Source organism: Trichosurus vulpecula, chromosome 4 (assembly GCF_011100635.1).
Source record: "Trichosurus vulpecula isolate mTriVul1 chromosome 4, mTriVul1.pri, whole genome shotgun sequence".
In the NCBI taxonomy this organism is placed as follows: Eukaryota; Metazoa; Chordata; class Mammalia; order Diprotodontia; family Phalangeridae; genus Trichosurus; species Trichosurus vulpecula.
Window position 1 is genome coordinate 365,541,683 of NC_050576.1, and position 14,011 is coordinate 365,555,693.

Here is a 14,011-nt window from a genome sequence, read left to right on the forward strand (position 1 = left end):
TTTTTTCCTGGTTATCACCACATGCTGAATCCATGGCACATAGCTACTTTTTCAGAATTTTTCCAATCTCTGAGCACATTAAAATTTTTTTAAAAAATTAAAAAGATTGAAATAAAAGTTTAAATAAAATTATTAAAATAAAATAAAATAAAAATTTAAATAAAAAGATTTTTAAGAATAACACTTTAGTTCCAAATAAAGCTGAGACTGACAGAGAGCTATGACCTGCTAGATATCCCCACTTCAGCCTAGTGTCAGGGCTTACAATAAGCCTAGGCAGGAAGCAGGGCCCATGAGACTGGGCTAATAAAAGGAGTACTAACAAAGGCCTTCTCCTACTGCTTATGAGGCAGTTGGTGAATGCCCCTAGACTACTCTGTGTATCCTTTCAATAAAATTGGCTTGCTGCTAACCATGATTAATCTGTGCATTTCCTTCCCAAGAACTTTTGAACTTACTAATGTCCAAATGGCTGGTCTGAAGCTACAAAACATGGCTTTAATTATCACCTTTATGTAGTTGACTGTAAAAATCTTTGTCTCTAGTCCAATCTCTTCCCTTAGCTGAAAAGCCACATCTTCAGCTGCCTGTTGAACAGCTCTCCATAGATGCCTCGGTGGCACCCAGCTCAATGTCTCCAAAATTAAACTCATCACCTTTCTCCCCAAATTTGTTCCTTCTTCCTCACATCTACAACCTTCATTCTTCTAGTCACCTACGCTTGAAATTTCAGAGGCATATTCTACCCTTCCTTGTCCCTCACTCCCAACCTCCTACTCAATCAGTTGCCAAGACCTATACATTCTACTTTAACCATGTCTTTCATATATGCTTCTTCTTCCTCATTCACATGGCTACCACCCTCATGATCTTTTGACTTAATGGCCTCTGAACTACTCTGCCCAGTTTCTTTCATCTTCAAGCCATCTTTCACAGAGCTGCCAAAGATAATCCTCTTAATGCCAGGTCTGCCTATGTCAACCCCCTGATCAGAAGTTTTCCATGCCTCCACACTAGCTACAGGGCAAACTACAAACTCCTCAGTGTAACATTATACCTTCTACAATCTTGCTACTACCTATCTTCGTGGTGTTATTTCACACTACTCCTCTTAATTACTCTATTCCAGTTAGACTAAATTGTGAGTTATTCCCCAAACTTCATATGTTGTATCCTACCTCCGTGCATTTGTACAGTCCATCCCCTTGCCTAGTATCTCCCTACCTTTTCATCTCCGACTATTAAAATGCTTCTTTTCTTTTAAGTTCTAGCTCAGGTGTCACCTCATCCATAAAGTCTTCCATGATCAACCTTATACACCTTCTCACACCGAAAGTAATTGTTCTTTTTTCCTCTAATTCTTTTTTTTGTGGGGAATGAGGACAATTGGGGCTAAGAGACTTGCCCAAGATCACACAGCTATTACGTGTCGGAGCCTGGATTTGAACTCAGGTCCTCCTGACTTTTATACACCCCTGCACCACCTAGCTGCCCCCTCTTTTTTCAAATTTACCTAGAGATCTTGGCCTGATTCTCTGCTTGAAAAAACCTGTGGATATTGTCCTTCATGTTCGTCTTATACATGAATGCCCTGGAAGGGTTTGATAAAGTAGGGAACCTAGGGGAGGAGTGTGGGAGAGTGATCCACATTTGTGGTCTAAGTAAGAAAAGTCCTTCTATCCATGCACCTCAGCAACTCTTCTGCAACTTCTAGTCTTTGAGAGTTCCTTGGATGCTGCAAGATTAAGTGATACACACAAGGCTAATGGGTATGAGAGGCAAGACTCAACCCCATGTCTTACTGACCTCAGGACCAGATCTCTATCTACCACACTGTGGTACCTTTCTTGCCTTTATCATAATCCACCTTTATACCATACTAACATCTTTCATATGTACCCACTTCTCTCATCTGACATTTCAACCACCCTGATGCAGGTCTTCCTTACCTCATACCTGGACTACTTCAGTTGACCTTTCTGACTTAATCCTCTCCACTCCAGTCTATCCTCTACTCAGCTATTAAAATGATCTTCCTCAAGCATAAGTCTAATAGTGTCAGTCCATTAATAAACTCCTATAGCTCCCTATCTACCTTCAGAATCAAATATCAAATACTCTGTTTGGCTTTTAATGCCCTTCACATCGTGACTCCTTCCTACCTTTCCAGTCTTCCTATGCCTTACTCCCCTCCATATACTTGGAAATTCAGTGACAATAGTCTCCTCAGTGTTCCTAGAACAAGATATTCCATCTCATTCCAGGCATTTTTACTGACTGTTCTGTATGCCTGGAATTCTCTCGCTCCTCACATCCACCTTCTGGCTGATGTCCCATCTTCTGCAAGAAGCCTTTTGTGTTGGCAACCAAAAATGGGCTCCTTAGCACTTAGTCAACAAGTGGCCTTGACTAGTTTGGCTTTTTCCCCTGAACTGAATGCTGTTTGTGTGTTGGACTGGAGTAAGCTTGTCGGCCCCTTCATCTTGCTTCCCTTGCTTAAGCTGATCGAAAGAACCTGTGCTTTCCTGGTCAGCCCCTTCACCTTGCTTAAGCAGATTGAAAGAACCTGTGCTTTCCCCCCCCCCCCCCCCACCCCCGCGTACCTTACACCCCCGCAGAAGCAACAGCTTCTGTTGGAGCCAGAGGCTGCTACAGCCACAGCCACAGCCGAAGCAGGAGCTGCCAGTGGCAGAGCTGACCTACGGGAGGAAGCTGAACAAGGACTTCAGGCCAGTGGGTAATCTTTTTACCATAGAGGGGGAAGCATGATTTTGCTTTATGCAATCATGCTTCTCTGTAGCCTCCTGGTTACTCTTTCAAGGTGTACTTATTAGGCCTGGAAGCTTTTGATCAATATATCAAAATGGGGTTGTTAGTTCATGGGTTGGTTACTGTGGAGCCTAAATATATGTTTTGATTCTTCTGCCTTCTACTTTGAGAGTTTCTTATATCCGGCGGTTCCGAACCTTTCAGACATGTATATGATCCTCTTTGAGATTATAAACTCTGCCCTCCTAATACACCTTTCCCAGACTTCCTTAATCTTAGTCCCTTCCTTCTGAGACTACTTTCAACTCATCCTGTATACATCTTGTTTGTACAAAGTTATTTGCTTTTCGTCTCCTCCATTATACGGGGAGCAACTCGAGAGAGAGAAGGGGTAGGGTTTTGGGAGGGGGCTAATTGGGGAAGGGGTTCTTTTGAGGTTATTTTTTTTGCTTTTCTTTGTATCCTAAATGCTTAGCATAGTGCCTGGAACATAATTAGGCACGTAATAAATGTTATTTGACTGACTTACTGACTATGTTCTGTATTCCCCCTTTAGATTATAAATTCTATGTCACCAACACCTGGCCCAGTATCTCGAACATAGAAAACACTTTGTAAAGGGATGTGGTATTGATTGCTTGGATAAAAAAAATGCTCTAACTTGGACCCTGACCTATTTCCGTATCCTCAATTCATTGACAACCCATTCTTTAGTCTCACTCCCGACTTTAGTCTTGTTCTACTCTTTGGCCTTTCCCCAGCATCAGCCCAGGCTCTTAGCCCCAGATCTCCCCCTAGGAAATACCTCCACTTCAAACCTTAAAATGCTAGTTTATACTCTCCTCTGGACTAGAGTATCTACTTACAAGGAAGCAGTGAGATGACTATGAATAGGATTCAGGGCTATTAGACTGTAAGCTTTATGAGGTCATGAACCCTATCTTAAGAAAACTTTGTGTCTCCTCACCTAGATCAGTGGTGTTTGACAAATGTTTGCTGAATGAATGAATGATGAAAAGGGAGGCCCCCAAACCCCATCCACAATCCACAGTTCTATCCACCTTTCTGTTTTGTCTTACTGTTTTTTTAAGTTAATTAATTATTTTTTTTAGTTCGCAACACTCAGTTCCACAAGTTTTGAGTTCCAAATTTTCTCCCCCTCTCTTTCCTTCCCCCTCCCCTCTCCCAAGACGGCATGTAATCTGATATAGGTTCTACACATACCTTCACAATAAACTTATTTTCCCAATAACCAAGTTGTAATCAATTATTTTCCCAATTATCAATTGTCTTACTGTTAATAGCCACATGCATCCATCATTCCAGTAATTCATCAGGCTTTCTGTCATTGTGGTAAAATTCCATCCATCTCTGAATATTACACGACTAGTGACATTGTTATATTGGAGCTTGAATGGAATTTACTCTAAAAGAATCATTTGATTGATCAAACTCCAACAATATGGACTTAAGACAGGTAAAACATTTAGGCCATATACACATAAAATAAGATGGTCTCTGGACAAATTCCCAAAGTTTATAAATCCTGTCCTTTATGGGGGTACTCTGACCCTTAATAACTTACCTTTAAACGAATAGAGGAATAAAGGGCATAATAAAATTATTTCAGACAGCCTGTCCAGAAAGCAGCTAAAACTCTAATACCAAGGAGAGAACACCAGTGTGCTTCTAAATGATGGCTTTCATATCACTGATTAAAGGTCTCTGTTATTCCCTCTTCTCACCCAACCCTGCCACTCGGCATGTTAGACACCCTCATGCACACAAACACTAGATTTCTTTCTAACCTTTGCTTAACTTTAATCCCTTAAATGCTATTCCTCACAACCACAGGAATGAAATTCTCCAGATGGTATAAAACACCATTCCAGCAAAGGTCAGAGCGCAAACCTAAAACTGAAGTTAGAATTCTGGAAGAAAGGAGGATTGTCAAACTTCTCAAGAGAAAGGCAAGCCTGGACATCTTCTATGGTGGGCAACTGCTCCTTAGTTCTTCCGAGTTGACTCCTTCTCAGCAGACCTTCATTTGTCCCATTACACAGGGTGACCAGACGGTTGTAGTCATCCAAGCTATGATTTTAAAAAAATAAGTTAAAAGTCATAAAAGTATTAAGTTATGGAAAAGACCATGAATTAGAGCTGGGCAGGTGGCAGGGCGGAACTACTTGTGTGCTCTTCTCACAATAAAAGTTTATTACCGTGATCTTGATGCCTACACAGAGGAAACATCCTCTTCTATGGCAAAAGCAATCCCTTCTCCCCAGAAAAAGCATTTGGGGATTCAGGAATGACCTTTTGAGGCAGAGTTAGATAATTGCTGCTATTAAAACAGTACTTAAGGGTTTGCAAAGTGCTTTGCTTCATTTGACCTTCACAGCAACAAAAAAGGCATTTTTCTTAATCCCATTTTATAAATGGGAAAACAGAGACTGAAATAGTTTGTGACTTGCCCATGGTCATACAGTTAGTATTTCTCAGAGGCTTGATTTGAACACAAGCATCTCCTGAGTCCTGATCCAATGCATTATCATCATACTACATAGCTTCTCAAATGGGCTAAAATGTAAATGTGGAGTTCAAGTGTTTTAAAATCATAGAATCACAAAACATTGGAAAAGACCTTAAACAAAAGACCTTAAAAAAGACCTTAAAAGTCAACTACTGCCCAACCTATAAATAAATAGGAATCCCGTCTTCAATATATTTGTTGTTATTCAGACCTAGAGGATTAGGAGCTAGCCGTTTGGGGGTTTTTTTGTATGTATAACTTTTATTTTTCAATTAATAAGAATTTATTTCACTTCCCTCTCTTCCACATTCCTACCTCTACCCCACCCCCAACACAAAAAAAACCCCTATGTAAAAAATTTAAGAAGTCAAGCAAGATGAAATCCCACTTTGGCCATATCTGAAAATGTGTGTCTCATTTTACATCTTGAGTCCATCATCCCTCTGTCAAGAGATGGAGAGCATAGTTCATCACTGGTCCTCTGGAATCACAGCTGATCATTCCATTTATCAGAGTTCTTTCTGCCAAAGGTGTTTGTCTTTAAGATGTTGTTACAGAAACTGCTCTCTTGGTTCTGTTCATTTTCATTTTTCTCTATTCATACAAATATTATCAGGTTTAGCTGAAACCACCTCTTATATGATCTTTTACAGCTTAATAATATTTCATTATATTCAGATAATTTGTTCACTATTCCCCAATTGATAGGCATCCCCATCAGTGTTCCAGGTTTTTGCCACCTCAAACAAAGAGGTGTGTGTGTGTATGTGTATGTATGTGCATATGTGTGTGTGTGTATACTTATTTGTGTGTGTGTGTGTGTGTGTATATATATATATATATATGAAATATGTGGGTCTTTTCCACTTTCTTTGATCTCCTTGGGGTATAGGCCTAGTAATGGTATTACTAGGTCAAGGGGTATGTACAGCATACATAAATAGATGTGTTTAGACATAGTTCTAAATTGCTTTCCAGGGTGCTATACCAATTCACAATCACTATTAACATTGCATTAGCGTGTGTGTTCTTCCACAGCCCCCATTTGTCATTTTCTTTTTTGTCGTCTTTGCCAATCGAATGGGTGTGATGTAGAGCTTTGATTTATCTTTTAATTATTAACTACATGGAATATTTTTCCATATGACTGTTGATAGCTTGGATTTCTTCCTTTGAAAACTGCTTTTCATATCTTTTGACTGTTTTTTGTTTGGAAAATCACTCTTAGCCTTATAAATTTGAATCTATTCTTTATACATAGAAAATAAGACCTCAGAGAAACTTCCTACAAAGATGTTTTTCTCCAGCTAACTGTTTCCTTTCTGATTTTTGCTTCATTGATTTTGTATGTTCAAAAATGTTTTTTTAAATTTTATTTCACCAGTCTGGTACTGGCTAAGAAACAGTGGTATATCAATGGAATAAATTAGGTACATGAAACATAGTAGCAAATGACCGAAGTAATCTAATGTTTAGATCCAAGATTTTGGAACAAGAAATCACTATTTGACAAAAATTGCTGGGAAAGCTAGAAAGAAGTTTGGCAGAAACTAGGTATATCTTACACTGTATACCAAGATAAGGTCGAATTGAGTACATGGTTTAGGCATGATTTAGGATGATATTGTAAGCAAATTAAGAGAGCATGGACTATTTTACCTTTCAGATTTATGGATAAGGGAATGATTTATGAAGAAGCAAGAGATAGAGAGCATTATGGGATGTAAAATTGATAATTTTGACTATATCAAATTTAAAAGGTTTTGCACAAACAAAACCAATGCAGCCAAGATTAGAAGGGAAGCAGGAAAGTGGAGGGAAAGTCTTACAGCAAGTTACTCACCAACACAATGGTCGAAAACAATTCCAAAAGACTTAGGATAAAAAATGTTATTCACCTCCCAAGAAAGAACTAATGGAGTCTGAATGCAGATTGAAGCATACTTTTTTAAGGCTTCTTTATTATTTATTCTTGGTTGTTTGGTCTGTTTTCTTTTGCAACATGGCTAATATGGAAATGTTTTACATGATTGCACATGTATAATCTATACCAAATTGCTTGCCTTCTCAAGAAAGTGGGAGGGGTGAGAAGGAGGGAGGGCTTTTGCAACTGAATTTTAAAAACTGTTAAAAATTTTTGTTTACATGTAATTGAAAAAAAATTAAATGCAAAAAAAAGTTATGGGACCAAACTATTCATTTTACTTTTTATGCTCCTCTCTATCCCTTGTTTGGCCATAAACTCTTTCGCTGTCCAAAGGCCTGACAGAAGATGTCTTCCTTGCTCTTCTAATTTATGATGTGATCTCATATCTAAGTCATGCATCTATTTGGAGCTTCTCTTGATGTATGGTATAGCATGTATAAATCTAATTTCTTCCAATCTGATTTTCAGTTTTCCCAGCAGTTTATGCTGAACAGTGTGAGTATCCCAGTAGCTAGGGTCTTTGGGTTTATAAAACATTAAGCTACTAGATTTTGTTTGTTTGTGTATGGTATGTAACTGATCTGTCTCAACATGATCCATTTCAACTGTTCCAATCTCTTCAAAAAAAAAACAGTACCAAATCGTTTCAATAATTACTGCATATATGCATATATATTATAATCTGGTGCTATTAAATCCTCTTCTTTCTCACTTTTTTTCATCATTTCCCTTGAGATTCTTGACCTCCTCCTCTAGAGGATATTTTGATTTGCACAATAATAAATATGTAGATTTATTTTGGATAGCATTGTCATTTTATTATATTGTTTTGGCCTATCCATGAAAAATTAATATTTCTCCAATTATTTGATTTCTTGATTTCTGTAAAGAGTGTTTTGAAGTTGTCTTCATACAGTTCCTGTGGATTAGACCTGTGATTTCTTTGGTATAAGGAAATCCCAAACAAGGAAACTCCCTCTACCAATGTAGGTTGTCACCTTCTCTGTACTAGGATTAATATTGTAGTATTAGAGAGTTGCCTAGAGTACTGAGAAATTAAAGGAACTGCCTAGGGTCACCCAGACAATATGTTTCAGAGGTGAGCTTTGAACTTATATCTTTTTGACTCCAAGGTAGACAAATTACTCACTATGTCATGCTGCATTTCAAATCTATATTCAAGAAGAATGCTGATGCTCAACAGCTACTAGAGTTTATCTAACCCAAAGCTCTGATTTTATAGATGATGAAACTAAAACCTGGAGGGGTTAACCTGTCCAAGGTAACACAACTATCTTGTAGATAGAATGTAAGCTCCTTAAGGGGAGGTAATGTTTCATCATTTTTGTTTTGTTTTGTTTTGTTTTTCTTCTTATCCCCAGTATCTAACGTTATGCCTGATCTTGACTATTGGTAATGACTTTCCCCTCAAAACTTACAAAGATTTTTTTTGTTCCATTCTTAATGTACTCATAATGTATTACAGTTATCTGTGTATATGTCTTGTCCCCCTCTCTAAACTATATGCTCTAGGAAGACAGAGACCATGGCTCCTCTATAGCTTAGATTTTTCACCTTTTCCAGGGCTCAGAACAGTGCTCTACACTTCGTAAGTGCTTCATAAATGTGTTGAATTTTGCTGAATCGAGTCACTTCTATTGAAAAACTCTACTCTTGGACCTCATCATATCATGGGATGACTCTAACTTCCTAAGGACTATGCTAGCATGGACAAATTCTGGCAGAACCTACCAATCCAAGCTGAGAGATGAGCTTATTTTTCCTTCAAGAACCAGACTTGCTAAGGTCAAAAAAGATCATCTTTTGTTTGGCCAATAGGTAGTGAATATTTTTGTCCCTCACAACTGACAACAATGTTACTAAAGCATTCGGGGGTTGCAATCAGAATTGGTGGAGGGAATATCTTAAAGGGTTGTCACCAATATTTTGACGTATTGGAGGTCTCCTAACAACCTAACAAGTTCAACTTATGTTTGGTTCAGGTACATCTCTGCTAAAGATGTTTGTTTGAGCAACATAAATTTTAGCCCACACCAGAATGTAATTTTTAAAGATACTTTTGTCAGGAAAGTTGAATTGGCCTACCAAGAACGTCTTGGAGAGCATGTACCCAAAGCTACCCCTCCCTCCAAAAAAACCTTCCGGGAACTCTCAATACAGGGTGATACATTAAGGTGCATTGAAGATGATGAATTTCCTAACTTCTTCTACACATATGATAGCCCAGTTCTGAAAGGACTTGGTCTTTTGGTATGACATGCCTCTTGATCTTTCCCCTACTCCTTGACAGGCAAGGAGGGTGAAGAATGAGTGCTGTCTCAATTAAAAGAAGAGAAAGCTTCCAGCTAAGTCTTTCTTTCTCCAATTCAATAACTGGTATCATATACCACTAAGACTTGCGATGAGGAATAGGAAAAAGCTGGACCTTCTCAACCATAGCATCATGGTAGCCATACCCATGTGGTAGCTAAAGAAAGGGACTTGACTGAGCAATCTTGTGCCTGGGCCTCTGATTGCCTCTTCTGCTTCATATTTTCATTCCTGATCTTAGATGAATAACTTTTTTCATACCTGGTTTGTATGGCACATTGAGTACCTTTCTCTTCACCTCTTTCAAGGAAACAGAGATGTGAGCCTTAACTTAAATATAATAAATCATTCTTCATAGTTCCAAAGTAGAATTTAATACAATGAAGACTGTGGAAAAAGGAAGATCAGCCCCTGGTGGCCAGTCTCCACCAGGATTGAACCAAGTCCAACTCTTTGCCTATGCCGATAGAGGGACACAGGACTCCAGGCCTTTGGGCCCCACAGTAATTCTTCCATGTTATCCTTTAAACATATATTAAAAGGCATTAAAAATAGACATTGAAAAGTACTTTTAACATATGGCTCATCAAGGCATAAGGGGAAAAAAATCTAGATTTTCATTCCAGCTATATGCTTCATTACCTGTCACACACAATTTCCCAGCGGGAGAATCTGGAATTCTGACTAATCAAGGTTGAATCTTCCAGTCTTGATGCACCAAGCAACTCATCTGTACAGACATCACATTCACTCTTCCCTGTGGCAAAGTCCCAGTAAGGTAATGCAAAGGACTCATTGCCAGTGAGTCTCTAAATTCAAGAAGAAGGAAAAAAATCTGGTCACCATTTCACACTGCCAACTAAGCTGTCCTCCAAAAACGTTGGTACTAACACCTACCACATCTATAGCAAAGTTCAAAGAACCAGAATTAACAAGCAAGCATCTTTGGAAATCATGGAAATATAAGAATTTTGACCCACCTGGAGATCTCTTTCCAGCAACAATAAATGATACCTGTGCCAGGTAAGGAATGCAGGCCCTTGGTGGGAGAAATCTATGGCTTTGAATGGTCGCCCTGGTCCTGAAACAATTAGGAATTCAATAAGGAAGACATCAAGAGATGTTATATGAAGGAGCCACTGACTCCCTAAAATTGTGGTTCTGAATATTGTCGGGGAGTAGGGGGAACTTATTTACCTGGCATTTCTCTAAGGTCAGCAAACTACAGATCACAAGCCAAATCCACAAAAACTATTACAAGTTCTTGGGAAGTACAAAAACAGGCAAAAGGTTGGATTTGGCCCATGGACAATAGTTTGCCAACTCCTAATCTAAGGCTATATTAATAAGAACAGGGAGGAACCTCAGATATTATCTAGTGTGTGTGTGTGCCCAAGATCAAAAAATCCAATCCAAATCCAGCAAGCATTTATTAAGGGCCCCGCTATGTACAAGGAGCAAATAAATGAAATAGTCCTTGCCCTCAAGGAGCTTCTATTCTACTACTGGGTGATACAGTATGTGAACAGAAAAATAGATACATGATAATCTGGGGAAAGAAAGAGTACTATTGCTACGAGGATAAGACAAAAAAATTCAAACCAATTTGATTATTTTCATATATACAATATTTCACATAAAGTGACAACTACCAAATCATCAATCCCATCTTTATTTTTCCTCTTTCAGAATGTGTCTGTTCTATCATAGCCATCAAGGGTGCTTACTCTACATGCCAATTATGCTGGATGACTCATCATTCTAGAGGAAAGAGAGGAGTACTTGTCAGTTACAGAACCTAGATTCAAATCCAGACTCCATGTTACAATCTGTATGATTGTATGTTAGTCAAGTCCCTTAAATTTTCTAATTCCCAGTATCCATACACCTGTTAAATGAGGCTAAGGATGTTTGATCTCCCTTCCAGTTACAGATCTACAATCCTCAGATGATTCTACGATTCCCATTTTTAACCTGTGTTCTCCCTTGGACTTTTGTTCAACCCATCCCCCATGCCTAAAATGGACTCTCACCTACCTCTACCAGTTAAGACTTTCCTTTCCATCAAGGTCCAATTCAAGGACTACTCCTCCATGAAGTTTCTAATCTTCCGGCTAGATATAGCCAGGCAGCTACATGGTACGGTGGATAGAGTGCCAGGCCTAGAGTCAGGAAGACTCCTCTTTGTGAATTCAAATCTGGTCTCAGAAACTTACTAGCTGCATGACCTGGGCAAGTCATTAACCCTTTTGCCTCAATTCCTCACCTGTGAAATGAGCTGGAGAAGGAAATGGCAAGCCACTCCAGTATCTCTACCAAGAAAATTCCAAATGGGGTTATAAAGAGTCAGATACAACTGAAAAATGACTCAACAGCAAGAAGGAGTCAGTCTTTCCTCAGCTTTTTCATAGCACTTCATATTTTCTTTTATTTTTGTTCTTATTTTAACACCTTTGGCATTATTGGCCCAAGGGGCAAGGAAAGTATAATTTTTTTATCTATGTATCCCTAGTGCCTTGTCCATATTGGATGCTTATTATTTGCTGAAAGGAAGGGGAGTTGACAGAACGCCTACAAATGCTTCAGAAAGGTGAACAAGGAATGTGCAGGGTATAAATGATTCCTTGGAGACCACTAGAAACTATGTTTTCCTCTTATTAAGCTTCCTTCAAATATCTTAGGACCATGATATGAAAACTATGAAGGTTTATTTAAATACAGACATGCATTGCAAGAAAATCTATTATCTCTAAGGTTTGGTTTCATGATCCTTAACCAGAACCATGGCAGAAAGTTTCAAAGGAAAAGACTCAATGGAAATCTAGTGAGAATATAGGGAATGAATAGAGGTGAAACAAATCCCTCACTTGTAGAAGTCAGCATCAGATTCTGCATCATCCTGGATATGGTAGACAGAGGCCTTTGTGATACTTACTGACAATGTGTCCTTGGGTAAATCACCGGACCTCAATTTCTTCATCTGTAAAATGGAGTTGGACTGGAAGGCTTAGCTAAATCCTTGTTAAGTGTCCTCTGAGCCCTCTTCCAGCTCTAGATCTATCATTTTTTTTTTGCTTTTGAGGGGGGCTTATAATAATTCAGAGGTTCCCACAATCACGTATTTAGAGTTGGAAGAGACTTAGAAGCCCCTCATTTTATAGCTAAGGAAACTGAGCTCCAAAGAGTTGGTCAATATCAAACAGATTGTTCAGTAGTTTCAGTCATATTTAACTCTTCATGGCCCCATTTGAAGTTTTCTTGGCATGTATACTGGAGCAGTTTGCCATTTCCTTCTCCGGCTCATTTTACGGATGAGGAAACTGAGGCAAACAGAGTTAAGTGACTTGCCCAGGGTCTCACAACTGGTAAGTATCTGAGGCTGGATTTGAACTCAACTCTTCCTGACTCCAGGCCTGGTGCTCTATCCACTGTGCCACCCAGCTGCCACAAGGTATTTAAGTTAGTGACAAAGCTCAAGTTGGAATTTGGAACCTCAGACTCTGAATCCAGGGCTCTTTCCATTACACCATTACATCATCCTAATAGGGGCCCGTTTCAGCAACAGTCAAAGGATTCAATTTACCCTGATGTAGGTTCAAGAATATACTCAAACCCTGGACAAGCTGAGAACAGCCTTCATGACATCCAATAAAGATGAAGTTCGAACAAAACTAACCCATCGATGCAGCAGACCAGAGAACACATCCTTCATCCTTCAAATTCCACTCAGGCCCTGACCTCGAGGTCTGGTCTCAGGCCAAATAATGAGGCTGAAAGGAAGGGCAGGGCCCATTTTTTCTTGAGCATTTTCCCAGAGTTCTACCCGAAAGGAGTTCACAGGGATAGGAGGGACCAAATCCACTGGGATGCCACTCTTTTGCCAAAACCATCACCCAGATTTTTAGTAATACAAAAAAAAAGTATTCTCTAACCCTGGTGACCCTGGTGATTGTGGGAAAGGTGTTCACAAAGATGTGAACTCAAATATAGTTTTCAACATGAAAGTCCTAGCTTTGTACCAGGGATTTTTACTTGTATAGGCATATTTTTAATTAAGTCCCCTAATTTGAAGAAAAGTTCCCAGAGCTATTCTGGGCACACATTTAAGAATGTGTGGGGTTTTTTCCTTTTTTCTTTTTCTTGAGCCAAACTAAATTAGTCTTCACTTCATCAGTTCTTGGCTTTGAGGATTAATGGCACCGTGCTGGAAAGTTGAGAGTATGAGCCATATAACCAAGGAGAAAGGAGAAAAGCAAAACTAAATTAAAGAAATAACTAGTATAGTCTTCCGGCCTAGACTTGGAGTCAGAATGACCTGAGTTCAAAACCCCCCTTCTAATACATAGGGGTTTTGTGAGCATGAATAACTCACCCTTTCTGAATCTCAGTTTCCTTGCCTGGGGATGGTGGAGGGAGAGAGAAGGATTTGCACAGCTTATGAGGGTCAGAGTCAG

At 39.1% G+C, this 14,011-nt stretch overlaps 1 protein-coding gene across 1 annotated transcript in view; it reads right to left on the reverse strand.

The window, feature by feature from the left end:
- DCT (dopachrome tautomerase) overlaps positions 1-14,011 on the reverse strand; it is a 41,466-nt gene that overhangs the window by 11,044 nt on the left and 16,411 nt on the right. The window contains exons 3-5 of the mRNA XM_036757369.1: positions 10,538-10,638; positions 10,200-10,366; positions 4,681-4,860 (exon numbers count right to left, since the gene is read on the reverse strand). Coding sequence (XP_036613264.1) covers positions 4,681-4,860; positions 10,200-10,366; positions 10,538-10,638 — 448 coding nt within the window. The remainder of the gene's footprint in view (positions 1-4,680; positions 4,861-10,199; positions 10,367-10,537; positions 10,639-14,011) is intronic.